Source organism: Miniopterus schreibersii (genome assembly GCF_964146895.1).
Source record: "Miniopterus schreibersii genome assembly, chromosome: 4".
NCBI lineage: Eukaryota > Metazoa > Chordata > Mammalia > Chiroptera > Miniopteridae > Miniopterus > Miniopterus schreibersii.
In genome coordinates, this window is record NC_138105.1 from 86,405,583 (window position 1) to 86,431,672 (window position 26,090).

At 42.1% G+C, this 26,090-nt stretch overlaps 1 protein-coding gene across 5 annotated transcripts in view; it reads left to right on the forward strand.

Moving 5' to 3' along the window:
• The window catches only part of SGCD (sarcoglycan delta), a 515,133-nt gene that overhangs the window by 453,050 nt on the left and 35,993 nt on the right, over positions 1-26,090 (forward strand). For 4 of the 5 annotated variants that reach the window (XM_081136937.1, XM_081136935.1, XM_081136938.1 and 1 more), the window contains exons 7-8: positions 9,153-9,276; positions 10,656-23,522. The exons of the other annotated variant lie outside the window; for it this stretch is intronic. In XM_081136937.1, coding sequence (XP_080993063.1) covers positions 9,153-9,276; positions 10,656-10,829 — 298 coding nt within the window. In that variant the 3' untranslated portion in view covers positions 10,830-23,522. Of the gene's footprint in view, positions 1-9,152; positions 9,277-10,655; positions 23,523-26,090 lie in introns of those variants that run through there. 5 annotated transcript variants of the gene reach the window in all.

Consider the following 26,090-nt stretch of genomic DNA (forward strand, 5'->3'; position numbering starts at 1 on the left):
CCTGCCCAAGTAGCTCAGTTGGTTAGAGTGTTGTCCTGATATGCCAAGGTTGTAGGTTCCCCGGTCAGGATACACACAAGAATCAAACAATGAATGCATAAAAAAGTGGAACAGCAAATCGAATTGATGTTCTTCTCTGTCTCTCTCTCTCTCATCAATAAGTAAATTTTTTTAAAAAATCATGACCATTCTATTCCCATCAGTGAGATGGTAGGTTCCATATTAAAAATGGCATAGATAAACTTTTAAAAATTTAAATGTCCTGAATTCTGATTTAATTTTTATGGGACATGACCCAAGCTTTGAAAGCTCCCCATGTGATTCTAACTGAATGGAAATTTCCCAGCCATGGGCCTTAGCCAATCCAAGAACTCCCTGAAAGCAGCTACTTCAGTTGACTAAAGACCACCAACTTTACATGTCCCCCCATCAGCCTTTTTCTAAATTTCAGTTTTCCCTTTCAATCATAGCTTTATCTAATTCACTTTTTCCCCCTCAAACAAAGAACACACACAGTAACCCTAGGTGTTGGTATTACTGTGAACCTGCTCTCTCCTAGGAAAGACTGGTGCCAACCCTTTGCTGTTTCACTTACCACATACATTACTTGGTTTTTATGATGTTTTGAAGGTCGCTCCCCAAAGTAATAAAAGCTATTGTCTCCATTCTCTGAGGATGGGAGCAAAATATGATCTAAAAGCTTGTCTTGGTTTGGAAGTGATTAATGTAGATTCTTATGATGAAGGAAATGAAAATGAGAAATCTGGGTAAGTAATCACTGTTTCAACAAAAACAATTTCAACAAAAAATGAGCTTGAAACAGAGAGAACAAACTGATAATGCCAACAGCAAATAAATTATTCTCTGAGTGCTAGAAACAGACCTTGTGATAGCGTTTTAAGTTTTGTGAATTTTTTTGATTCATGACACTTCCGAGTATTACTGCGGAGGAAAGGGACACTTGCTGCCCCATGTTTCACAGGTACTTGAAATGCAATTTGAGCAGAGAAGGAGAGATTTCAAATGAATGCAGAAATGTGTCAGGAAATGATGGTTCCAGAGAGGAAATATCTCCCCCAGGCTTCCTATAAACCTCGGAGACGCAAACAAGCTTCTCCTTGTCACAGGCCCTGGGCCACACAAGAACTGTGAGACCACCTCAGAGGGCAATGGAGTCAGGACACTTTGGAACTCTGGTCATGATCTTGCTTTGTCTCTAGCTATAGAGTGAGTACATTTCAAAGGAAATGTTCACTCCAGTAGGACGCCACTACATTGTGACTTGGCTTAGACACCATTTCTCAGAGCACCTTCCCAGTCTGGGCAGCCCGAACGAGTCAGCGGGCACCCCAGACTCTGAGTATGTGCTCAGAGAGGTTTTTGAGGCTGTGTATACACACTGTCAGTAACTCTGCATCATAGGAATATGCTGCCAACCACAGTCACACACACCTCCCCCATTTCCGTCTCTAGCCAGCAGATCCACACTCCCAGCAGACGTTTCAAAAACCTCCAATTCAGCACGTCTAAACTCCACTCGCAGTTTCCTACCCTTACACTCTGAAAGTACTCCACCTACACTCTTCCTGTCTCCGTGGCTGACCCACACAGTATACCAGTTATAAAACTCACAACAATGGAAGTCATTTCTGACTAATTCCATCACCAAATCCAAGTTCCGATCTTCTCCTACCTGGATAGCCAGAGACTTCTAGCTCTTCTCCTTGGAGCCCTCATGCCCCTTCCTATCCACTCTCCACTCTGTAGCCAGATATAAATATATATTGGGTTAATATTACACACACACACACACCCTGTTGGTTCTGTATATCTGGAGAGCCCTGACTAATACAATATATATATAAGGAGATTTATCATAAGGAATTGTTCACCTGATAATGGAGGCCGAGAAGTCCTTAATCTGCAGTCAGCAAGCTGGAGATCCGGGAGAGCTGGTGGTGTGAGTTCTAGTCCGAGAGCAGAAGATGACCAATGTCCCAGCTCAGTAGTCAGGCAGAGTTCCCTTTCACTCAGCCTTTTGTTCTAATGTGGATGGGCCTCATCCAATCTGCTTTCCTGAGTCCACTGATTTAAATTTTACTCTCATCCAGAAATACCCTCACAGAGACACCCAGAGTAACGTTTGACCAAATGCCTGGGCACCCTGTGTCCCAGTCAAGTTTACATAAAATTAACTCTCACAGTAATCTTTCCAACATGGATATCAGGTCATGTTGTCCATTCTCTTTTCATGCTCCTATGGCCCCGATCCATTTAAAATCTTTCGTTGTCTCAGCATATTCTGCAAGGCCATGCCTAACTTCTCTTACCTCTTCTTATTAATACCACAGTTTCTGTGAGCCTTTTTTCAATTTTTTAAGCCACGAAACTATTTTTCTCCTAAAAGTCTTCATGCATACTGCTTCGTCTAATTGGAACACACATCTCTCACCAGGCTAACTCCCTCCTATGCTTCCGATGACGATGTCATCATAAGCCTTCCCAGACCCCAGCTCTCCCCACAATCCAGTTCCCATTGTAAGCGCTTATCATCTGTCATCAAGGATTCCTCATCGCCATAAACCAATAGCTGCTTAATGTATCTCATCCACCGCAGCACATCAGCTCAGTAGGGCAAGGAGTAGGTCTGTATTGTTTACAACTATAACCCCGGCATTTTGCATATAATTGGAATTCAATAGATGTTGTCCAAATACATGAGCCACTTCCTAATGATGCTACCAGACTGGAATACAGGCCACTTCCCTGTCCCCTTAGGTCTAGTAAAATAAATGTTTGTTAAACCAACATGCTCTATACTGGGAAAGAAGGTTTGATTCAAAAGAGTGTCTGTAATCATCTGGCCTGCCTTTCATAAAAGCAAACTTCAAAACGGCTTTGTGCTAGAGTACAGAATGTCACTGTACTTTTGAAAGAAGTGGCCTTCAGATGACAATATCAAACCCATTTCTTAAATCTTTAGAGCAGAACCCTAGAGTCCTTTGCTTAGATTTTCAACTCATTAAAGACAGACAGACCTCTAAAAAGGCAGCAGCTCCATTCATAAAATTTAAATAGCTACCACATATGTGAAGAGCATGAATCTCAAAGTATCCCTTGCTTGACTTCAAAGCAGATCCTGTATAATTAGAAAAGCCCAAGTTTCTCCTTACTGTTTGTAGGTGCTAATTTTATTTCCCTCAGTTTCTATATTGGGAGTTTAAATGGATTCCACTGAGTACGGTGTGTTTAAGCCAAAGCAGCCATTTAAAACAAGATGACATAGTGGCGTGGATTTGTATAGGACCAACTTAGCTAAGCTGGCACTGCATGTCCTGGAATTCCCTGCTCGGAGTTAGCGTGGCTGCATCAAAATTAGAAGGTGGGAGTAAAGCCACAGCCGTATCCTTTTTACACTGGAAGGGGGGTGCAGGGCACCAGGCACCACTGCAGCCCACCTGCCAGCTCACCTGGTTCGTGTGGGGCAGCCCCTGGTCTTTAGACCCTCCAGCTCCCATGGGGTCTTCCTTCAGCTCCTCCAACTCCTGGGCCGGAAGCTTTGCTAGTTCCATGAAGAAGGGCAGCAGCTTCTCCTCCACCGAATCAGAGCCCTAGAAGGGCTCAGAGACTGTCCCAGGCACCGGTGTCTCGCGGGGTTCCAGCTCATCCTTGCTCTCCCACCTGACATCCACCTTCCCTTCCTGACTGCCTGTCCTGCTGACTACCGGCTCCAGCATCAGACACAAAGACAGCCGCCTTCCATAGACTGTGCCCAGGCCCCACTCTGGATAACATTGAATGCCTATTGTATCTATCTGGATGTTACTCATAGAGGTCCTCTTTCGCTAATTGCATCCTGACTGATAAGCTTCGGGGGAGTTTTCTAGCTTATTGGCAGCCCTTAAGCTTTGGATCTCAGAAAGTTGACATATCCATGGTGTAAAATAATAATAAAACAGAATAATGTTGCCAACCTTTAAAAATGAGAAATTGCCTGTCTATACAATCTCAAAATTTATTTTTTTTAATAATCAGGAATGTGGGGAAGGTATGGGGAGAATAAATGATGATGGGTGGAGACTTGACTTGGGGTGGTTAACACACAGTACAGTGTACAGATGGTGTGTTGCAGAATTGTGCACCTGAAACCTATATAATTTTGTTAACTAGTATCATCTCAATAAATTTAATAAAAGGGGGGAAATGCGGGCCTCCAGTATAGGAAAATGGTAGTCTAAATACCCTGGCCAGTTGTTTTAGTTGAAAACAACTAAAACTATTGGGTAAAAATATTTTTAAAACATTTTAAATGCATTGATAAGCTGGAAATTAGTTAGGATTATTCAGAGGCCAAAACCTAAAATAGTGTGGAAACCCAGAGAATTAATCTCAGCCCTGAGGCCAGCTGCAACTTTACAGATGTTGCTAAATTAGATGACATTCAGCCTCAGTTTTCATGGCCTATTGGGCATGGAAACAAAGCAAATCTCAGGGCCCACTGGAAGCAGGAAGTCTGATAAGAAACCCCACAATGAAAGTGGGACCCCCATGTACCAAACCATCAGTGTTAAGGAGGAAGTAGAATTCAAGTGACCTAGTCTTCCCCACCCCTGACCCTTCCATCCAGACGACTGCAAGAGAAATTGCCTATCTTGAACCTTAGCACTGAATGGAAGGAAAGAAAAACATTTTTCCAAGGCTTGGTAATTCCAAACTCGGTCTCACTCTGGTTGTAGCCTGAACTTATATTACCTGGGTGGTCCTAAATCCTCAAAGAAATTAGTTTACATTTAAGCTGAAGTTGACACCAGTGATGGATGGAAACAAATGCAAATCTCCTAGAGAAAAGCACTTTAAATGCAAGCCTGAAATTATTTCTGCAGATAAAGACCCGAGGAATATGAACTCACAGTCAAGAAGTACAAATCGGCCCTGGCTGGTTTGGTTCAGTGGTTAGAGCCTCCGCCCTCAGACTGAAGGGTCTCGGGCTCGATTCTGGTCAAGGCCACGTACCTAGGTTGCAGGCTCTATCCCCGGCCCTAGTCGGAGCACACGCAGGAGGCAACCAATTGATGTGTCACATCAGTGTTTCTCTCTCTCTCTCCCTTCCACTCTCTCTGAAAACAATGGAAAAATATCCTCGCGTAAGGTTGAAAACAAGTACGAATCACGCTCAGAAACAAGGCACAGCGAGCAAGAGAGCAGGAAGGAAAAAAAACAAGGCACCACAGTAGGCCCACAGAGGCTTCCGACACAGGAATTCGCAGAGAAACATATAAAACAAGTACAGGTACTATGAGGAAAGAAACCAAAGAAGACATTTAAAGTGTACATATATATTAACGAATGTGACTATTCAGAATTAGAAAGTGACAAATTAGAAAATGAGCCAAACAGGATTTCTTGGCATGAAAATACCATCTCAAAGAGTAAAACCCCAATGCATGTGATAGGAAAGCGATACAAAGAAAAATACAAGAACATGAAAATATATCTGAAGAATCATCCAGGCAGCCGGGAGGCAGAATAATGGGACTGCTAGAGTGAGGACATCTAATCCAAATTTCATTTAGAATGAGAAGAGAGAGAATTATGAAGCAAAAGCAATTTTCAGACATATCAGCTGATATTGCCCAGAAGTGATGAAAGACACAAAACTGCAAATTTACAGAGTCCAAAAAGAATGTTGAGAAGAGTAATTAAAACAAAATCCACACTGAGGCATATCAAAATGACACTGCAAAACATCAAAGATAAACAGCAGCAGGAGAGAAAAAAACCAGATAGAAGTTCTAGAATTGAAGTTAAACTGACAGCTGACTTCTTAACCACAACAGTGAGAACCAGAAAACAGAGGAATAATACGCTCATACTCCAATCTACACACACAAAATAGCAACTAAAGCAATTAAGAGAGACAAAAGGCATTTCACTGAAGAAGAATCCCAAATGGCTTACAAACAAATGAAAAGGTGCTTAACTTCATTACGAATCTGAAAATGCAAATTTAAGAGGCAGTAGTGTCCTGTTTCACACTCATTTATACTAAACAATATCAAAAGCTATCAAGAAAGTAGAATAACCAGAACTCTATACACTTCTAGTGGGAAAGTATCTAATAAAGCTGTAGATATGCATATCCTAGAAGCTAGCACTCCCACTCCTCACATATGTGTCCTGGAGAGAATTTGCAGATATGCACCAGGATCCACGTACAAGAGTTTCCATAGATGCAGTTTAGAGAAACAAAAAACCTGGAACCATCCCAGATGCCCAACAGAAAGATGGACAAGTAAATCATGACGTAAGATAACACCAGGGAATTGTCTACATGGATGCATCTCAGGAACAGAATGTTGAGGGGGGGAAAATGTAAGTCACTAAAGAATAACTGAGTGGAATTATGAAGTGTGTAAAGTCAAAAACATGTGATAGTAAGCAATATGTTGTTTAAAGAGGCAAACATGTAGTAATCCTATAAAAAAGGCAAGAAAACAATAAACATAAAATTCATAGCAATAGTTATCTTTGAGAGAAGGAAATGGATGGGATTCATAAGAGAAGCTCAGGGCTTTACAAAAGTGAGAAAAAAAATTTTCTGAAGAGGGTGGCGAGTATACAAGGTTTGTTGCATTGTCATTCTTTATTTATATTTTTAGAAATCTTACTTTGCATCAATTCCAAAAACGGAATGATTCCAAATAAAATTAAATTATTTGTTTAATCAGAAAAAAATCAGAAGTTCTGGCAGCAATGGGCCAGATTAGGGTAGCAGCTGCCCCCTGGAGAGAGCATCTCCATCACTTGCCTTATCCTATTGTACAGAGGCTGTTGCCCCCTGACAGCTTTCTTAGAGGTCATTCATTGACATCGCCTATCTGTTCTTTGGGTGCACCTGAGATTATGGCTGTTGCTTTAGAGTAGTGGTTCTCGAAGTGTGGTCCCTGAACCAGCAGCAGCTTCAGCATCACCTGGTCACATGTCACAAGTGCAAGTATTCAGGCACCACCCTAGACCCACCATATCAACCTCCAGGGCTGGAGCCCAGCAATCTGTGTTAAGCTCTCCAGGGGATTCTGATACATTTAAGAACCACTGTTCTTGAGGACATGTCCAAGCCCATGGACCTCCCTTCCTGGCCATTCTCCCATTCTGAGTGTCTTCAGTCCTCCAGAGGAGAGGGTTGTACTTTCTCCTAACGGAAGCAGCTTTTATTCCTGAGAACCGGCAGGACCCCCCCGCCCCCTGCCATTGTCCGGCTTCAGGAGGAAGCCCCCTTCCATGTTTCCCTGCCCAGTGCCAAATAACGCCCTGTGCGGTGTGATTGGTAATCTGTGGTCGGAAATTGATTGACGTGCTGCAAGAGTGCTCTGTCTGCTCTCTGCCCGCCCCACGGGGCTCCTGCAAGAGCTTTTCTCACAATGGAAAGATTAGCATGTGAGCAAACTCTTAAAAACACCTAACAGCAGAGGACATTAGGATGGGCTATGAAACAGAACGCTGGTTTCCTTTTTGCCTCTGCTTCCTCGAAACTGTCATTTCTACCTTATTTTAGCCTCTCGCAATGTGAGACAGTTTCTCAGTAGCTCCTCGCCCAGCACCCTGGACTTCCAAGGCTGAGGGAGAGAGGGAGGAAGGGAGCAGTCGTTTCTGAGTCCACTCTGGCTTGGAGCTCCCTGATCTCAGAGCCTAGAGGAGGTGAGCAAGAGTAAAGGGAACTCTAATGTGCATCTGAAAAGCCAGCACTCAGTCTGATAAACCTCTCCAAGCTCCGTGTTTTTGTTCTAAGTTCTTTCCCTCTCCCCCCCTCCCGTCTCCAACTGTCTTTTTGTATGAGTCATTCACTTTGAAGGCTATCTACCAACTATGAACACATTCACCATATCCTGAATTTGATGTCACCAATGTCAACTGTTCAAATGAGTTATAAGAAATACTGCACCCTGGGATGTATGTATATCGCTGAGCCACGCGTAAGACTACCACCTGACTACACATGCAGAGACTGGCTTAGGAAACCAAGGGCTAATTCCATGAAGATAGAGGTGGCATTTAATTACAAAGAACAGCATGAAGATGTGGTAGACAGGAAAGAAGTTCAGTTCTTTTGGAAGTGGTATGGTGTAGTGGACAGTGTACTGGCTTTGGTGGCTGCTGAACTTGAATTTGAATCTGGGCACTGCCCTTTTGCAAGATGTATAACCCCAAGCAAGTCACTTACCCTAGTGTCCTTGCTTGTACAATCAAGATCATAGGGATAGCAAAGTCATAGGGTTTTTGTGAGGATTCAATGAGATAACACATATAAAGCAGTTTGCGCAGGGTCCATCACCTAGTAAGTGCTCAATAAAACATAGCTGATGTTTGTGGCAAGAAATAAGTCTAGCAAAATAGGTCAGATCAGGTTCTCAATGGCTGAATAAACTCAGAAGTTCAGATCTTTTCTAAGGAACTTCTGAAGGTTTTGATAAGAAAAGTGACATACTCATAACTTACAGTGGAGAAGAGGGAAAATTAGAGACAAACCGTGTGAGGCAGTTAAAACAGTCCAGGTTGGAGATGAATTAGTATACTGACTATGGAGAAATTGTGAGTTAAAAGTGAGTTAATGGATCAAATGAGGGAGGGAGGGTGGGGACAAAGATGGCATGGGGACTATCACCTGGGGAAGCTGGATGACAGCCATTGAGAAGAGTATGGACAAAGTTGGAGGTGAGCAGGTAGTATTATCAGAAGGGAAAACTATGCCACAGGGGGAAGGTATCAATGTTAGTGAAAACAGAGGATGTTAGAAAAGGTAGAATAAACTGTGTTAAATCCATCAGACCTTATAGCAAAGAAACCAAGAAAATGGTGCAAAATCATCTTGGTTAATTCTACCAATAAAACAATAATTGACTGGGTGTAAGATGAAAAGAAGCCAGGATCCTCGAACTCCTTCCTTACAACCTTGGTGACAGGCAGTGCGAGTAGAGCCCAGACACACTCTCCCTTATCAACTTGACCAGGTCTGTAAAGCAAAGCTAGAAAAAGTTCCTAAGCACAGACTGAAGTGCCATTTCAATGCTCTGAGCATCGAAGTTCCTCTTCAGTTTTTTACACACACAAAATCTGAAATGGGATCTTTAATCTTAGTCTTGTATATATTTCAGGTTGGAGTCCCCAACCCGGTCTCTGGTGATGGAGGCCCCAAAAGGAGTAGAAATAAATGCAGAAGCCGGCAATCTGGAAGCCACCTGCAGAACAGAGCTGAGACTGGAGTCCAAAGACGGAGAGGTAGGGGCTCAGAAGGACAGGAGTCCAGAGAGATGCAGCTGCCACAAGCCAACCTGTCCCAAAACTGGTTTGTTCCTCCCTTTGCCACTGAAGTTGACCCTGCCCTGTAACCACAGAAGGAGCCAACCACAAGGTTTTATTTCGGGAACAGATAACGTCGAACAGAACGATGATATGCCAAACCCACAGCACGTAAAAGCGATGACTCGGTATTTGTGAGACGCTGAGATAATAGCATGTATTGCAAGGACAGTGTAACACACACAGCTGTAAGGAGGAACGCTATTTCCAAATTCTGTCGCTTGTCATGTTAAAATAAGATTTAGGTAGCTGGAAAATTAAGCTGTGTATCACACACATCGAGCTAAAGATGAACTTAACGTACTGGTAGTCATTTTTAAAGTTTATGTTGCATGTTTCTACTTTCATTGAGCATGGAGAGTGAGATCCAGCAGCTCCCCCAAATCGGAACAAACCAAAACTTCAGTGCCCTGGGCAACAACAGGATGTGGATGGCAAATATTCATCCTCTTAGCCCAACACAGTCCCACCTCGGTGAACAGAATAGCTGCTTGTGTTTTTGCAACGTAAGCCAAATCCCCAAAGAAAACATGATTCAGCTGCAAACTTTTTAAGTGCCTTCATTGTGCTCATAAGCCAAAGTTTTCTATTTAAGAATTTTAAAAAGAGGGGGAAATGTGTTTTTCTTTTTTAAAGCGAAACTCTGTCCTCCCTTTCGTCACGGCTTAGAGGTGATCCGTCTCCAGCTGCCTGTGTACGCCAAGCCCGCCTTCTGATGGGTTTGGCATTTGCCATATTTGTTTTGAAAGAGCTAGTCAGATGGAGTATTCCGCTATCAAAGCGGCCTCGTCAAACAGCCACAGACTCCAAACCACACGCACTTAAAACAGTGACTCCATCATGTGCGTGCTTTATAGCTATCAGAATCCAGGCCGCAGGAATCAGTTGTATCGTAAGAGTCACTTAAGCCCAGGAAACGCTGTGTATTTATGAAGACAGACCATGCACACAGGTGTATTTAGGGTGTGAGAAGTCCCCTAGTAAAGACAGTGGTTAAAGCTAGCATTTCCAAATGTATTTCCCTCTAGGGCTCTATTCACATTCTACGTGATGCACTTTTTTGCAAAATGCTAATATGCGCCTGTCGCTGCCAGGCAGCGGTGCCTCGCTAGAACATAAGCTTCTGTGAGGGTAGGGGCCATGTCCTGTTCGTCGCCGCATCCCCAGTGCCCACAATACCCAACGCATAGTGTGTGCTCACGCGATGTAAGTGGAACTGAGCGGTCACCTGCTGTTTCTGAATGTCACGAGGATCAATGACAGCCTCTAACTCTTCCCTTCCTATCTACTCTCTTTAGATTAAGTTAGATGCTGCGAAAATCAAACTACCTAGACTGCCTCACGGATCCTACACGCCCGCGGGGACGAGGCAGAAGGTCTTCGAGCTCTGCGTCTGCGCCAATGGGAGATTATTCCTGTCCCAGGCAGGCACCGGCTCCACTTGTCAGATAAACACAAGTGTCTGCCTCTGAGAGACTCTCCATAGCGGACGCTGTCGGCAGCAGAGGGCCTTTTGCTGGCTTCAGACACTGGCTGCCAGTTATTTTTACTAGAACACAGAAAGCCTATCAAAGACCTTGTGTGTGTGTGCGGGTGCGTGCGCGTGTGCGTGTGTGTATGCGTGAGTGGGTGGGTATAAATATATATAAATATATATAAATAAATATATATATCCTCTGTATAAAATGAGGTTTCAGTACAAAAGGAACCACGGGTGACCCTGTGATATCCAGTCATTTCCATCCCCACCCCGCCACCTACATGAGAAAAGCAAAACACCGATTCAGGCTCAGCATTCCCCAGACCCTTCAGAGTCCCTCAGTGTATCGGACACTTGCCACATACTCACCCACACCTTCGAGTAACAGCATTTCTCCTCCATTCGTCATTTCGGGGCAGCGATGGCGGGAATCTCCAAGTCACGCTCAAGCGCTGAGACCCAGGAATTACAAATGGACCTTTGGTTTCCTTTAGGAAGGCTGGCCAGCTTCTCCCTCCTAAGTCAGGGAGGGGCAGTGCCACAGAAGTCAGCCGTAGAGATTCAAATGGCTGGCCTACCTTCGCAGTCAAATGTTTGGGGGCTTTTGTCGTTGGATGAGTGAGGGGGAGGAATTTTAGAAAAGTGCGAACTGCTCGCCCAACTCCTGCTCTCTTCCTTCCTCCCAACTCACATATTACCCCCCAGTCAAAACAGGAATCACAAATCAGCACAAAATAGGCAAACAGCTGCTCCTCCGACAGCTGGAAGCTACTCTGACCTTACAGGCAAAGAGTAAGTGGGTGATATGTCTCTGTTTAAGGGGGGAAATGGCTCAAAATCTATTCATCCTCACTTCTGACGGACTCAGTAGACTCCAACCCAAAATGATTGGGCTGATCAAAATTAACAAGAGCAGAACCCCTAACCCAAGAGGAGCCAGTTGGAGACAGAAGTCTAAAAGTAGCATCGGGAACCTCATTATTTTTATATGTTTCCTGGGATTGGTAGACGATTTAGAAACATGCCTTTTATTTCTAAAGGCATGCACACTCACTGACTTGGATCTTATATATTTTTTGCAGTGTAGGGAGAGTCATATTCCTAAATCCACCATTATTTTTTCTCCAAGAATAACAGATCTGAAGTACTACACGCCCCGCCCCCCGGAAGTGCTCACTGAAATGTAACATAAACTGAGTCAAGTGTCTTTATCGGAATCACTGTGTCCCCTGGGCCCAGCCGCGCCCGCTCCCCCACACGTAGTGGAAGCAGCTCTGATTCCCGCCATCAGCTACTGCGCATCCCTCCGCCTTCATCCTCACACTCCAGGGTCACCCTGGCCGGCTCTTGTGCTGGGACAGGGGATTACACCATCTCTGTTCAAAGAGGGGGAAATGTGCCTATGCCTTAAGTCAATGCACTCAGCAAGGAGAAGCACATACTATTTATCTTGTCGTTTCCTGTAGTTTACTTTGGGTGATTGGAGGGGAATGGTTTAGTAATGACTGGGCATCTTCAGGGCAGGCCGACAAGCCAAGTGGCTGACAGATGTGGACTCTGAGGAGCCCAGGATGGAGACAAGCCTGGCTTAGACAGTCCTGGATGCCCCTTAGCAAGGAGTGGCCCCACAATCCTAAATGAAGTCGTACTTGTAGGCATGAATGGCATTTTTTTTTTGTTTCTCAACAAGGTCCTAATTTTTTTCTTACTTCACAAGCAGGGTAAGATTTGTCATAGGAGATTTAAAAAAAAAAAAAAAAAGGTTGGATATTTTTGAGTTGACACTCAAGCATTGAGCTAAGGCTTGCACACAGGATGCAAGAGCAAGCTGTGTGTTGCTTAGTCACTTAGAAGTAGGGGGAGGAGGGCTGGTCCCAGCCTGGCCTGACCATGGCCCTGCTGGCTTCCAGACCCCAGGCTCCCTCTACTCACTCTTGCTCAATGTCCCACATAGAAGAATTGGGTTGTTCAAGGGCAAGATCATAAGATTGCTTAGTTTATAGCACTGGGGTCTAAAAAAGAAAATAACAAAAAGCTTTCAAATTGCTCTGGATCAGGATTGTTTATATCCTGTAGGATCATGTTGCCAGAATCTGCATTGTCCACACAGGGCTTTGCTAAGCCAGGAAAGGCCCCCCTGGCTACTGGGAGCACTGACCCCGTATCATGCAGATAAACAGTAGTAGCTGTGAGGTCCTTTGTGGCTGAAAACCTTAAGACAGAGTTTTTTAAAGCAGGCAGACCATCTTAGCATTTTGCCATCTTCAGTACACAATTTATGGATTACAAGCAAACAAAAGGTTCTTGAACCTCTGATTTTGTTATAATCATCCTGTGGGAGTCTGAGATCAGCACCTTGAGAATTTTATAACAATTAAAAAAAAAATTGGCGTGATCCCACTTACAAAAGCTTATCCTAAAGGTAATCACATCACAAATAAACTAGAAATAATAATAGCAGCCAGGAACAGAAATGAAGCACCTGTGGGGAACAGACATGATATAAAATCCTAATTTCCATTTGTGCTAAGTGACCACAACATGCCAGGCAATGAGCAGGAAACTTGCACAGATTAAGCTATGTATTTCCGTTCAAACTCTAGAATGTGGTAAAATGCAGCCTAAGTTCTTCAGTGTACATTTTATTTTCTCCCTATTTCCACTAGAATATTTGTCCATGGTCACAAGTGTTACCTGAATTCTGGAAAAGATATATATCTTTTACATTAAAATCTGAGATCCTTTAATTTTAAAAAATGAGATTCTTTCTAATCTTTATACATAACATCTTCCAGAAAAATCACACCTTTGGGTATAGTAAGCAGCAGTGGCCTAACAAACAGAGAAATCAAACGAGTCTTCAATGCTCTAGAAGTTCTAGTATGTTCATACTCTTCAGAAGAGTTTTAAAAATTAACAACCGATCTCCAGACAGGTTTAGCACATGGGTCTGTTTGATATCATCTCCCTAAGTCATAAAGGTTTGGTCTTGGGAAACTATGAGGCTGTGATGGAAGTTTTCAAAACCCCTAACAGTGGCATTCCTGTAGATGGAAACTTGATATGAGGCTTTTGAATTATGTTACCCGAGGACTAGATCTTATAAACTTGGTTTTCATTCCTTTTACATCAGTTTTCCTTTGGATCATTTTCACCATCTATCCAGCAACCATAGACCAAAGATTGCGTGAGGCTGGATCCTAGAGCCGGGGTCAGCAAGCCATGCTCCCTAAACCAAATCCCTCTCATCGCCTGTTTTTGTAAATAAAGTTTTATTGTAACACAGCCACATCCTTTTATGTACATGCTGTCTGTGGCTGATTTCCTACCGTAACAGCAGGGTTACCAGAGAGCTCATGGCCCACGACGCATTAAATAGTTACTAACTGGCCTTTAAAGAAGGAGTTTGCTGGTCCCTGGTGCAGAGGTCACTTATGGGAGGTGCTGGGCACAGCAACAGAGAAAGCAGACTTCGTGATAGTACGGAGTAGCCCCCATGTCTGTGTGTGCTTGGGAACAGACATACTTGGCTATAGAAAAAATGGTGATCCACTTGTCAGAAATGCAGGCTCACTGGACCTTGGGAACAGGGAGAATGGAATTAGGGGAAGAAGGGAAGGAAAGGAAAGCTGAGTTGTCTCCTTGGACCCTTAAGAGAGGTGGCTCCTCCCATCTGCATCTTAAGTGGCGAGAAGTGAAGTGGGGGTCCTGTGATTCAAATTCGGAATCTCTGCCCTGAAGAGGCTGTTTCTGAAGTCTCTACTCAGAGGTTTCCGCCTCACCTTCCATAGGCCAAAAAGATGCCCGTTCCATGGTCCTCTTTTTGACTTACCATGGAGAGTGCTTTTGACTGAATCTGTCTTTCTGGCGTCACCGCCTCAATGGCTCGCACCTCCGGCGAACTTACGATGCTATGACCACGCCAGGCCTGACTGATTGGTGAGACCAATACACAATCAGAAATATTGAAAGAAGCATCTTAAACTATGTAGGAAGAAAAAATATAGGACTGTTCTGTCACAAAGCTGTTGCTGGGAGGAACCAGATTAACTCCAGTGTGATTTTGCTTCCAAGGCCCTGGGTCTTTGCTCTGTCGTGTAGCGGGAGTGTGAAGAAGACTATTTTGAACTCAGTGTCCGCGTCTGGGCGGTAAGGCAGGTTCCTACCTTAGCTTCAGTCAACATCCTTGTCACTAATCCTGGGCTGAACACTCAGTTCAAGATTGTTAAAATAGCATCAGCACGAGTGAGCCTTTGTACTGTGAGTATTGATGTCGGGGAGGAAAGATTTTTTTTTTTCTTAATGAAAACAACCACCATTTACCAGACCCCGATTGACATCGCTTAAGGAGTCCTTCAGCACTGTGTCTGGATTCAACCAAAGGAGAATTCAGTGGGCAACCCTGCCCTTCAGAGGAGCAACTAGATGAGGATATCTTGCTTTTGTTTCTTTTAGGGAAAAGGCAGCAAGATGCTTGGACAAAGGAGATAAATAGAGTCATGTAAGCACCTGATCCTTACTCAAAACCTCATTTGAGTAAGTTGTAAACAAGACCCATTTTCTAGCTTTCCCTGGGCACCAGGAAATCTTAGGCACAAAAAGGTAATAAAGCAGCTCCCAGAATGATACATTTGCCTGGTGCCCCAGTAACAGGTGGAGGGAAAGGTATAATAAAAGAAACAACCTTAGGAAACAGGCCTTTCATCTCAAATATAAAATGTCTTTCTGTCTTTCATCACTTTCTCTTCGGTGGAAGGTTCCCGCGTTTCCAACATATTTCCATTAAAATAGTCAAAGCTACTGCACTGGGGATGTCAGATGCATTTCTTTCTTTGTGGTAATCGGAATTTAAAATTATACAATTGCCCCTGAATTTCTCATTCACAAAGCTAAACCACGATAAGAGATCAAGCAGTGTGAAACCTGCCGCAGCAGCCTGCGTAGCTCGCCACCCGCACTAGTGCTTTCAAAAGCAATGTGATTTCTATGGTTCTTAGACGCTTCCTTCATAATGGACTCCTTGAAATTTCTCAAGGCAGATCTGAATGGCAAACGGAAAATAACCATTGGTGGGAGGTCCTCGTTTTGCGTACTGTTAGAACACAAGTGTAAGAGAAAATAGCCCATTTGGGGTGATCCATGCTTGCATATACAATTTTCTTTTGTTTTTACTCCCCTTTTATAGATACTGGCAGAGTAGGAAATTAGCATCTGCCTTTGAGAAAAGAGAGCAGTTCAAGAATATGGTGAGCCCTTGGTGCCACAGGAAGTGGGGTGTCTTAACAATGTTAGTGATGTCATCGAATCAAAGAACAGTCTCAAACATAGCACCCACGCTAAAGCAACCTCAGCCCCCAAAGTGGTAATATCAGTCCCACTTCCATGAGGTTTGCAGTTGGACCGAAACAAAGGTGGTGTAGGCGAGAAGGATGTTTAGTGTCCAAATGTACCTGTTACGGTAGGAAGCCAGGGCCGTGTCCCAGAACACCTCATTAGGAGCGCAGACAGACGCCTCCCTAGCGAGGCAGGGGATTGGCATCTCCGCTGAACGTTAGCTGATGTCAGATAAGATAACTCGAGGCTGCTTTCTTTGGGAGAAGAGAGAAGGAAACATCTGTCTTCCCTAAAATCTACCCTGCATTCTGCTCTTAGACTTGCCTAGTAGTCCCTCTTCTGCCAGTGTCTTCACAGCCTACTTCTGCATTGAGGTCGTTTTGGTGAAATGAGAGAGAACTCAGTCTCATAATGTGAGAAATTCCAAGCTACTCACAAAGAAGACATTGGTGTTTCTTTAGTCCCCACAGTCATCTAATTCATGGGGCTCTAACACTTTGAGAATCTGAGCAAAGTTCTGGACTTTTCTCCCCAAAGAGAATCATACTCAAGAAATTTTGCATAAAATAGAATATGTCTTCTTAGACCCGAAGTCTAATCTAAGCTATGACAAGAGTTGGATTCTATTCTCCAGTTACAATACTAATTTTTTATTTATATTCATTGAGCACTTACTATGTGCCAGGCCCTGTGCTGTTTTACACGCATTCTCTATTTCATACTCCAAACAATCCTTTGAGTTAGGTTCTATTATTGTTCCAATATACTGGATGAAACCGAGGCTGAGAGAAGTTAAGAAACTTGCCCGAAACCACTAACTAGAAAATGGCAGAGCTGGAATGTGAATCTAACCCCAGACCACTGTGCTGTAAAGTCACCAAAATGTCAAACTATTTTTCAGGCCATTGAAAAACGTCTCCTACCAGTTTTTAGATTAGACCCTTTTGGGGTAGATGAAGCTATGGGACCTTTATCTCCTATCTTTCTGTAAACTCTTATCCATGACAGCATCCAGTACTGAAGAATAGATACCTGGGACGAAAATACAGAAAGCTTGTCTAAATAATAGAATCTGGAACCAAAAACAGTTAGTTTGCTGGGTGTGTGATCGCTGTTAAGTCAGGTTTCATGTTCATACAAGCTGGAAGATGCCTTACATTTAAGAGAAAATGTTAATGCTTCGTGATCTGTGGGTGTGGCTAAACAAGTAGGCTTTTCTACACACATACACCTTCCTCCCCTACTCCTCAGTTCAAAAAACAAGTGTCTTATTTAGGTGAGGTCTTTGACACCATTTGATTAATTTGAATATCATACTTCCCCGACCTTTACTTGTAACAAAACTCAAGGAAAGAATCAAGTAGAAGGGAGCACAATCTCTATCGCTGTCCCTGTTTCCCTGTGAGAATACAGGACTAGCAAGGACTCGATTAACATTAGGCATTCAGTACCCAACCTGGCCACTTTGGCTCTATTAATGGCTTGAGCCCCACGCCTCACACCTTGTCAGTCATCGCTAATGGGCCATACCCCTCCCCACGTGCCGAGTCTTCTCACCAAAGCACTCAGGCTGTCGCTTCCAATTGATCTGAGTTGGAAAAGGAACCCATTTGTCAATCTTTGTTTAAACAGTGGCACCCTTTAACCTTGAACCTGTACATGGTACAGTGGGTGTCCTGGATTCAGTAATGAGGCCGGTGGCATTCCAACTACCAAAGGAGATGAGTGCATCTGAAGCTCTTTACAACTTGCTGGCTTTGGGGCACTTTCATCTTCTAGGCAAAGGGGTCAAGGTTTGATCTACAAGAATTAAAAAGACATAAAACCATTTTGAAGAATTAACTCAGCCAGGGACCGTCCGAACTGGTTTATCAACCAGTAGGCCCATGTTAAGGTCCAGCTGTCAACCTGCCCTTACCCAGACCTGAGAGACCAAACAGCAAAAAGACTGGGGCTCATCTGGCTTTCAGTGCTTTCTCAGCAGCACTTATCTGATCTATTGGGGGTCATGGACAGAGCTACTCACTGCTCCCAACAGACTCAGTCCCAGGGCCAGCCAGGGTCCTGTAGTGCTTGCCTGGCTCAACCACCTCATAAAACCTTAGTAAAGGGATGAGCTCAAAACCATCAGAGACCCTGTTTTAAGGTTAGTCATTCAGGGGTTTTCTTTTAATGGTGTATGTGTCCCAGTGGCAAATCAGGAATGGGACCCTTTAAAGGGTCTCACGGAACTAACATCACTAGAGCGAGAAATCAGGTTCGTTGGTGGAGCAGGGAGATCCTGGCAAAGTAGAGGGAAGAATCCACAAACCTGAATTAAATTATCCAGTGTTTTGCTGAGTGAGTAGATTTTCCCATGTTAACTACCTCCCTAGTCAACTTCCCCTTTTTCTGAGGCCACAAAGAAGCAGAACTAGACCTTTGAAGGAGGTCAGATTTTGGAAGGAAAGGGAGAGGACATGCAGCCTTATGCTGGCGAGATGCACTCCCGGAGAAGCCAGATTCTGGTGCTTTTAACAGGAAAGATGAGATTGTAAAAGTCCAAGTTGCTTAGAGATTTTGAAAGAGGAACCCCATTCCCATAAAGCAATTAAGTTCAGCCTTTGGGTTATTTTTGGTTTGGTTTGGTTTGGTTTTTCTCTGGGTTTGGGTATGATGTAAGAAAGAGCTTAGTTTTGGTTTGTTTTGAATAACATCAATCCTTGCACACACTATGCAAAAATTTTGTAAGCATTGCAATAATGCTATAAATTACAAGGAACTATTTTAACTTTATTACACTTTCTGTATAAAAAAATATTTGTATTTAATATTATTTCGATTGCAGTCTTGTAAAATATATTAATAAAAATAATGATTGGTAAGAAGGAAAGCACCCTTGTCCACTTCTTCAGGGAATTCCTCTTTGACAGTTGATAACTAGTCACTCCTATTTGACTCTACCTCAGGATAAATTCTCAGAATAACATCTCTTCCACATCCCTTTGATCCATGGCCTAACATGTTAGTTAGGCCATTTTGACTCTCAGGAAGAGGCTCACCTAGGCTGCCTTATAAAAGAGATCTTACTACAAGGCAATACAAAGTCTAGAACTAGAGTCCCCAGGATTGGAACAGGTCAAGAGAATAGTCATGCTCTACTGCTCCCCTAATGACCCACATAGGCCCCTTCACACCCCTCCTACACCAGTAGAGAAGCCAATATGGGCCCTAGTGGGTTAAAGCATTTTAATTGGCCTACCTTAGCATTCTTGGTCAACCTAGGATGAGTTACTTTTAAGCCAGGTGCCCATCCCTGGTTCAACCTGTTTTTGTTCTGTTCCAAAGCATACCCTACCACTGCTCCCCTAGGTGGGGCCGAGGGTGAAATAATTTATGATGAAAGGCATCATGGCAGAACCACTCAGATCAACCCATCACAATCGGTCCTCTATTCTGAGCATCTCCCCTCTCCTGGGCCTTCAACAATGCTGAGATTTTGCACATACTGTTCCATCTACCTAGAATGCTCTCCCTTCTAGCACCACTCCAACCCAGGATGGGATCCTTCAGGGTTCCATTCCCATATCATCTTATCTCTGTGGCCTTCATCACTCTTCCTTGATTCCCCTACTATTTTTTTCTAATTTCTTCTATAATTCTACATTGCACTCTGACTTACCCATTTACCTGTAAACCTAGAACCCTACAATGCTTATATTCATTTTTAAATGAGTAATGACATATCTAAATTGGTCCTCTTAATATGTTGTAAGGGAGGTAAGTTATTTCCTCATCTAGAAATTCTACGACAAGTTTTACATATTCAATGTGTGATAGAATTAGTGCCCGTTCCCAACTGTCTGTTCACTGTAGGCTACATCACATCAAATTTAGCTCCTGACTACAAATGACACTGAAGCAATATTAAAGAAGCCTCAATAATTATTTTATTCCCAATCAGGGTGTAATTTATCTCCAAAGATATACTAATTTTATTACCTGGTTCCTTTGGGTGGAAAATTTACACACACAAAAATCTAAATCAAAAAAGAATGAAATCAGAGAAATCACCATTCAGGAGAGGCAATTCCTTGATGAAAACTTGTTAAAGTGTAGCTAAAATAATAAAGAAATACTAATAAGAGGGAAAGGTTTTTACTGATGAGTCAAAATAATTGACATCATTGTTGATACAAAATTAGAAAGCAGATGAAATACCAGCAGGCTAAAAAGAGCTCTATTCCTTTTCTTCAATGGAAGGAAAAATTTTTAAGTGCAAAATACGCATAAATCAGCAACTTTTACATTTCCTCCTATCTTGACTCTAAAAAAAAAAAAAAAGTAAGAGTCTGCAGCCCACTTAGTAATCCATTCCCACTGTATCTGAGAAAAAGAGCCCAGATACAGAGATGGGAATGGGGACCAGAGTGCAGAGAAATAAAAACACTTCAGAAAAACTTGCGGGCAACGTGGATGAATTAGCTTCTCCAACTAAGTCCAATGACAGGTTAACTTTAGTTTGTGTACCCTCCAGAACAACAAACCCCTGCAGTTGGGGATCAATTTACAGCCTTTAAGGAAGATCCTCATGACAATGAACACACAGCAGATCAGCCTTTGAGACTTCCTGACACAAATAACTAAACATGATAAGGTACTTGTGAGATAGTTCAAGATAACTCTTATTAGAACTTAAAATGGGTCTATAAAATTTGAGAACAGAACCTGCTGAATTATAGTATATTTTAATAGGAAGAAAGCATTTTGAAATGGCAAAGTTTAGGATAATAGATATTAAATCAAAGGTAGGAACTATAACAGTAAAACATCTGTTTTAATCCAGTAAGAGACCAATCAAGAGTTTCATTTAAAAACATGTTGGGCAAAGGTTAAACTATAAAATTTGAATCGAAGGAAAATCAATATTTTAAAGTAGACCTTATGGTAAAAAGTATTAGGAACGATTCGGATTAATAATATATAATGATAATATCCTTATCTTATTGATTATATGTGATTAAAACCTTATACTGAGCATTCAAGTAACAAACACCAAAATCCAAAACTTGAAAAGATAAGAATGTTTCAGAGAAATAAATATCAAAAAAGAGATCAACTCATCTGTACAGACTAAAATTCATCAATTTTCCTTCCAGTCAATTTGCCCAGTTTACAAAATTCCAAAGTCCCAACAGAAATTTGGGGGGAAGTAAACAAGATAATTCTAAAATTTATCAGACAAAAGAAAAGTGAGAAAGAAAAAAAAAAAAGGTAAGGTATATTCTCCGCAAAAAGACACTAACATGACATAAACCTTACAAACTGTCTAAAAGCACAAAATAGCAAATCCTGAAGATGGCAGTGTTTCAAAACCAGGACCACAGATCAATTGCATTCGATACTATTTCCCTACCAGGCAAACAGCCTTCCCCTTCTTTTGCCCGGCTGAGCCCTGTTCACGCTCTAAGATTGGGCTCAGACATGTCCCCTCCTGGAAGAACTCTTCTCTGACCTGCTCTTGATGGATCAGCTGCCCTTTCTCTGTCCTCTCCAGGAACCCCGGACACACCCCTCTTGCGACTCATGTTGCATGAAAGCAACCTAGTCATTCTTCTGTCTCCCCGAGAGAGCCTGGGCAAGAAGGGGGCACAGCTTTCATTGTTATCACCTGAGCCTAACACAGTGCCAGGTACCGAAACAGACCAGAAAACCTAGAAGTAGGCTCAAACGAATTTAGGAATTTGCCTTATATCACTGTATCTGTTCAATCTACCATTAATGGCAAAGGTACTGATTATTTTATTAGTAGTAGGAAAATTGATCAGCCATGTTTTTGGTGAGGGTAGGGAGGGGGAGCTTCAGAGTCACACCTTAAATTTCCTCAAGTGGACCAGAGTTCAATAGATTCGTCATCTGGCATCTAGTGAATGCCTATTCTTTGTAATTAAATAACACACATTCCTTGTCCTTGAATCTCTGAGTTCAGTGGCATAGACAGAGAACTAAAAAGGTCAGTTCAACACTGTGCGGAAGAGCTGTGAAAACAATAAGAAAAAATAATAGGACATCACTAACAACCCACCTGTGAGCTGAGGAGGAACGATAGAGAAATCTACAGGGGAAAACCGGGCACACTTGAGCATAGGCAATTCCATCCGTTCCTGCTTCCCCCGCTCCACCTCACACACACACCTTTTTAAGGATAAACGAGTAGCAGTAAATAGGAGAAATGGTTAAAATCAATGTCCTCTTAGGAGCTCACGCAAATTACTAAGAAAACCATCAAGACATCACTAAATAAATGAACAGAAGAGATAATAAGCGCACAATTTATACAAACAGAAACACAAGTTCTTTTTCCCATTTCTAAGACACTGGAAGATGTAACAGAGAATTCATAACCACTTTTCAAGGAAAGCAAAGGAAAACTACCACACTGAATATTTACCTTAACTCTAAGATGCGATCTGATTTCAGAAACGTTAAAAAATACAACTTAGAATTTACTAAATAAAATATGGTTTAATCTATCAAATAAATGTGGCTAAACACGTTCTTACCCTTGCAAAGAAACCTGAATGAAATCAAGGAGATTTTTTTAACCTACCAGATTGGTTAAATCAATAGTAACTTTATCGAGGGCCATGTACTAAGACTTTATTTTATACTTTGTTTAATCCTGAAAAGAACCCCGTAAGGTAGGTATAATTATCCCCATTTTACAGAAATTATGTTCAAAAAAAGTTAAGGAAGTGCCTAGGGTAACTCTACTAGAAAATGGCAGAGCTGAGTTTAAACTTCAATTAATTTTTTCCATTTTATGAAGCTGCCTGCCTTTCTTTGCCCTTGAACCTCTGAGTCCAGTGGGGCTCAAGGGCAAGGAAAAGGGGTGAGACAGATACGCATCTGTGCCCTAGTGCAGCAGACACTGGTATACAATTTTAGGTCACTGGTCAGTATTTTTTAAAGAGTCATAAAAGGATTCATACCCTTTGGCTTAGTAACCCCATTTTTAAAATTCATCCAAGCAACAATATTTAAATAGGAAAAGTTGTTAGCAACAGTGATAGGCATTGCAATAGAATTAAAGGGTGGAGAACATTGGCAACATTACCCAACCAGATGAAAGGGAAGGCTATTTAGATCATGGTTATTTCAACTTTATGGACTATCATGCTGTCTTTAAAAGGGGTTGTGAGGATTTTGTTTCCGTATGGCAAAATATGTTAAGTCTGTAAAGATGATGTGTACACATGAATCAAGACTTCTAGGGAAACAGAAAGTGAAGCAAGATGATTTATTTGGATGATGGCATTGTAGGTATATTTTTCTTATCATTATTGTGTTTATAATATTTGTATAATAAACTTTTTAGAAAAAACGATCATCTGCTCTTTGTTTATGAAACACATACTTTGATCCCACCAATACCTACAAGAAGGGAAATTTATAGAGTCAAAATTGTTTGCTGCAGTGTTATTTATAGAGAAAAGATATCTGGAGTTTGTCTTTCCCCAACGACGGGGCCAATAAGTAAATAAATTATGGCACGTCCAATCAATGGAATATTGTAAGTATTAAAATAATTTTGGAAACCTCAGAATGATGCCACATGTTTAAAGGAAGTTAAAAAGACCCAGAACTACTTGAAAGCTAATTGCAGTTATATGGGGGGGGGGGGGGTATTGTTAAGGACAAAAAAGGAACACAGATAATTTTAAGTTATGATGTTAATATAATATGAATATGGCTGTTTGTTTCTGTCTTTCTAAACTTTCTTAAGTGTAGTTACTTTATAACCATTAATTTTGTAAAATGGCTGAACAAAAGTCACTTTTAAGCTCAGTCAAAAAATTATTTAATATTCAATTTTCAGTCCATTTATCAAGGGTGTCAATGGATCAAATTTGAAAAGAACATAGAGAATAGCTGGGGATTTAAGGTGGCCTCTCCTGGCATTTCACAGAAGAATAAACTCTTTGAAAATGTTCTCTTGATCCCTGTGAGGGTTACAAAGCTCTACTACAGATTGACATCAAAGAACAAGCCACACATCTAAGCTCTATTTGGGCACCAAGGTTGTAGGAACTTGGATCCCCTACTGGAGTTAAAGCAGCAACCAGGTGGGAAGGGCCCAACCCCTCCCCGTTTTAAGAGACTTGAAAGGGAACCATAGAAAACTTTTACCATGACTTGAAATGGGCAGCTACCTTAAATGTGACAGTAGTAATGCACGCAGTCCGGCCTCAGAGATCCTTTCTGATCATTGCTATTTTCATTCACTCTCATTCCTCAGACTCCACAGCTTCCTCCTGCTTCAACATTCTAGGTTTGTTTTATCAGTCAGACCTTATGTGTGCTCATTTCAACTGGTTTCATACAGATTTGGTACATATTAATCCATCCTTCCCATGATTTCTGGGCTTCATAACCTACCCCCCCCCCCTTAGCTCTCACGATGCTGCAATTCAGGATTCTCCTCCAACATCTCTCTAATCCCTTTCCTCTCTACCAAAGAATCCATAATAGATAATCCACCAAAGTCCTCAGAACCCAATAATTAACCCCTTCTCCAGTGCTATAAACAGTTACCGCAAGGTTTCGTCTCTACTCTTTAAAAGCTAAGTATCTGTGAAACTGTAATCTGGCCCAACTCCCATAATCCTTTCCCCTCCAACCAAATTATGCTTCTTAACAGGAGTGATGGGTAAAGACATTGAGGAAGGGCACTGGTTTTGGTGTCAACTAGACTTGTGTCTATGCTCGACCAGTGTCGAAGACCAGGTTCCCTCATAAAGAATGCCAGTCAGCTCTGATCTCAAACATATGGGTTCCTGACACCTTCACCCATGCCTACTCCGCTCTTTTCTTTCATCTTCCTTAGCACTGTCTGTAGAGTTTACAATCTTCCTGGAAGAAAAATTCATTCACTTGAGTCCCTCCCTTTTTTTCTCGAATCTTTCTATATTTTGCCTACCAGCATAGTCAAATTTCCCCTGTGACACTCAGACCCAAAAGTGTTCTCTCAACCCTGCCCACTACAAAAATTACTTCCCAGATTCTTGAAAAGTCTATACTCACTTCTTCATGATACACACATACATACCCTCCAATCTAATTTTTATCCCAACCTCTAATACAATACTGCTCTCTAAAGAAGGTTCACCATTGACCTCCTCATGGTCAAATCAGAAGGTATTCCAGAAGCTCCTTCTCCATTTTGACACAATCCAGCCCTGAGTCCACAGGAGACTGTGGTGGTAGCCTACTCAGCATCCACTTACCAGTCCTATTTCCTTCCGGAATCCCATTTGGTTCAGTTACCCACCCATCCTGCCCCCATGACATACACAAGACTCAAGAAAACATGAAATGTTATCAATAAACCACACATAAATTAAACCAAAGCACTCAGAACTCCTTACTCTTTCTTTTCCATTTTGGTGAAAATTTGGTGATTTCACATCATTCAGACAAATCTGATATCTGTTTTTAAATTTGCATTACTCATTTCCTTCCTCGGATAGCTCTATCATGATTCTCATAATTACAACAACATTCCACAAAGAAGCAGAAAGGGGCCCACTCCCCACAGCCTTCTGCCATGGAGCTATATTTGTAACACCTTTTTGATGCTTTCTGATTCTTTCTCCTTGCCTTTAACTTTTTCTTTAGGGTAATGCCTCTCCTTTCCCAGGCCATCAGTCTTTCTTTGCACAACAAGGACTGTTGGTACAAAGCCAGTGACCTTCCTTTTATGCTTCTCTTTTTCTCTGTCAACAGTCTTTACTGGATTGCCAAATAGTCCTTTAAAATTATTCCACTTAATTGCCACAGTAACCTTATAAAATCAGTAATCATCATCTTGCAAATGGGGAAACTGAGTCCCAGAAGACTTAGTGGCCATCCCAGTTTACATGTAAAAGCAACAGAAGAG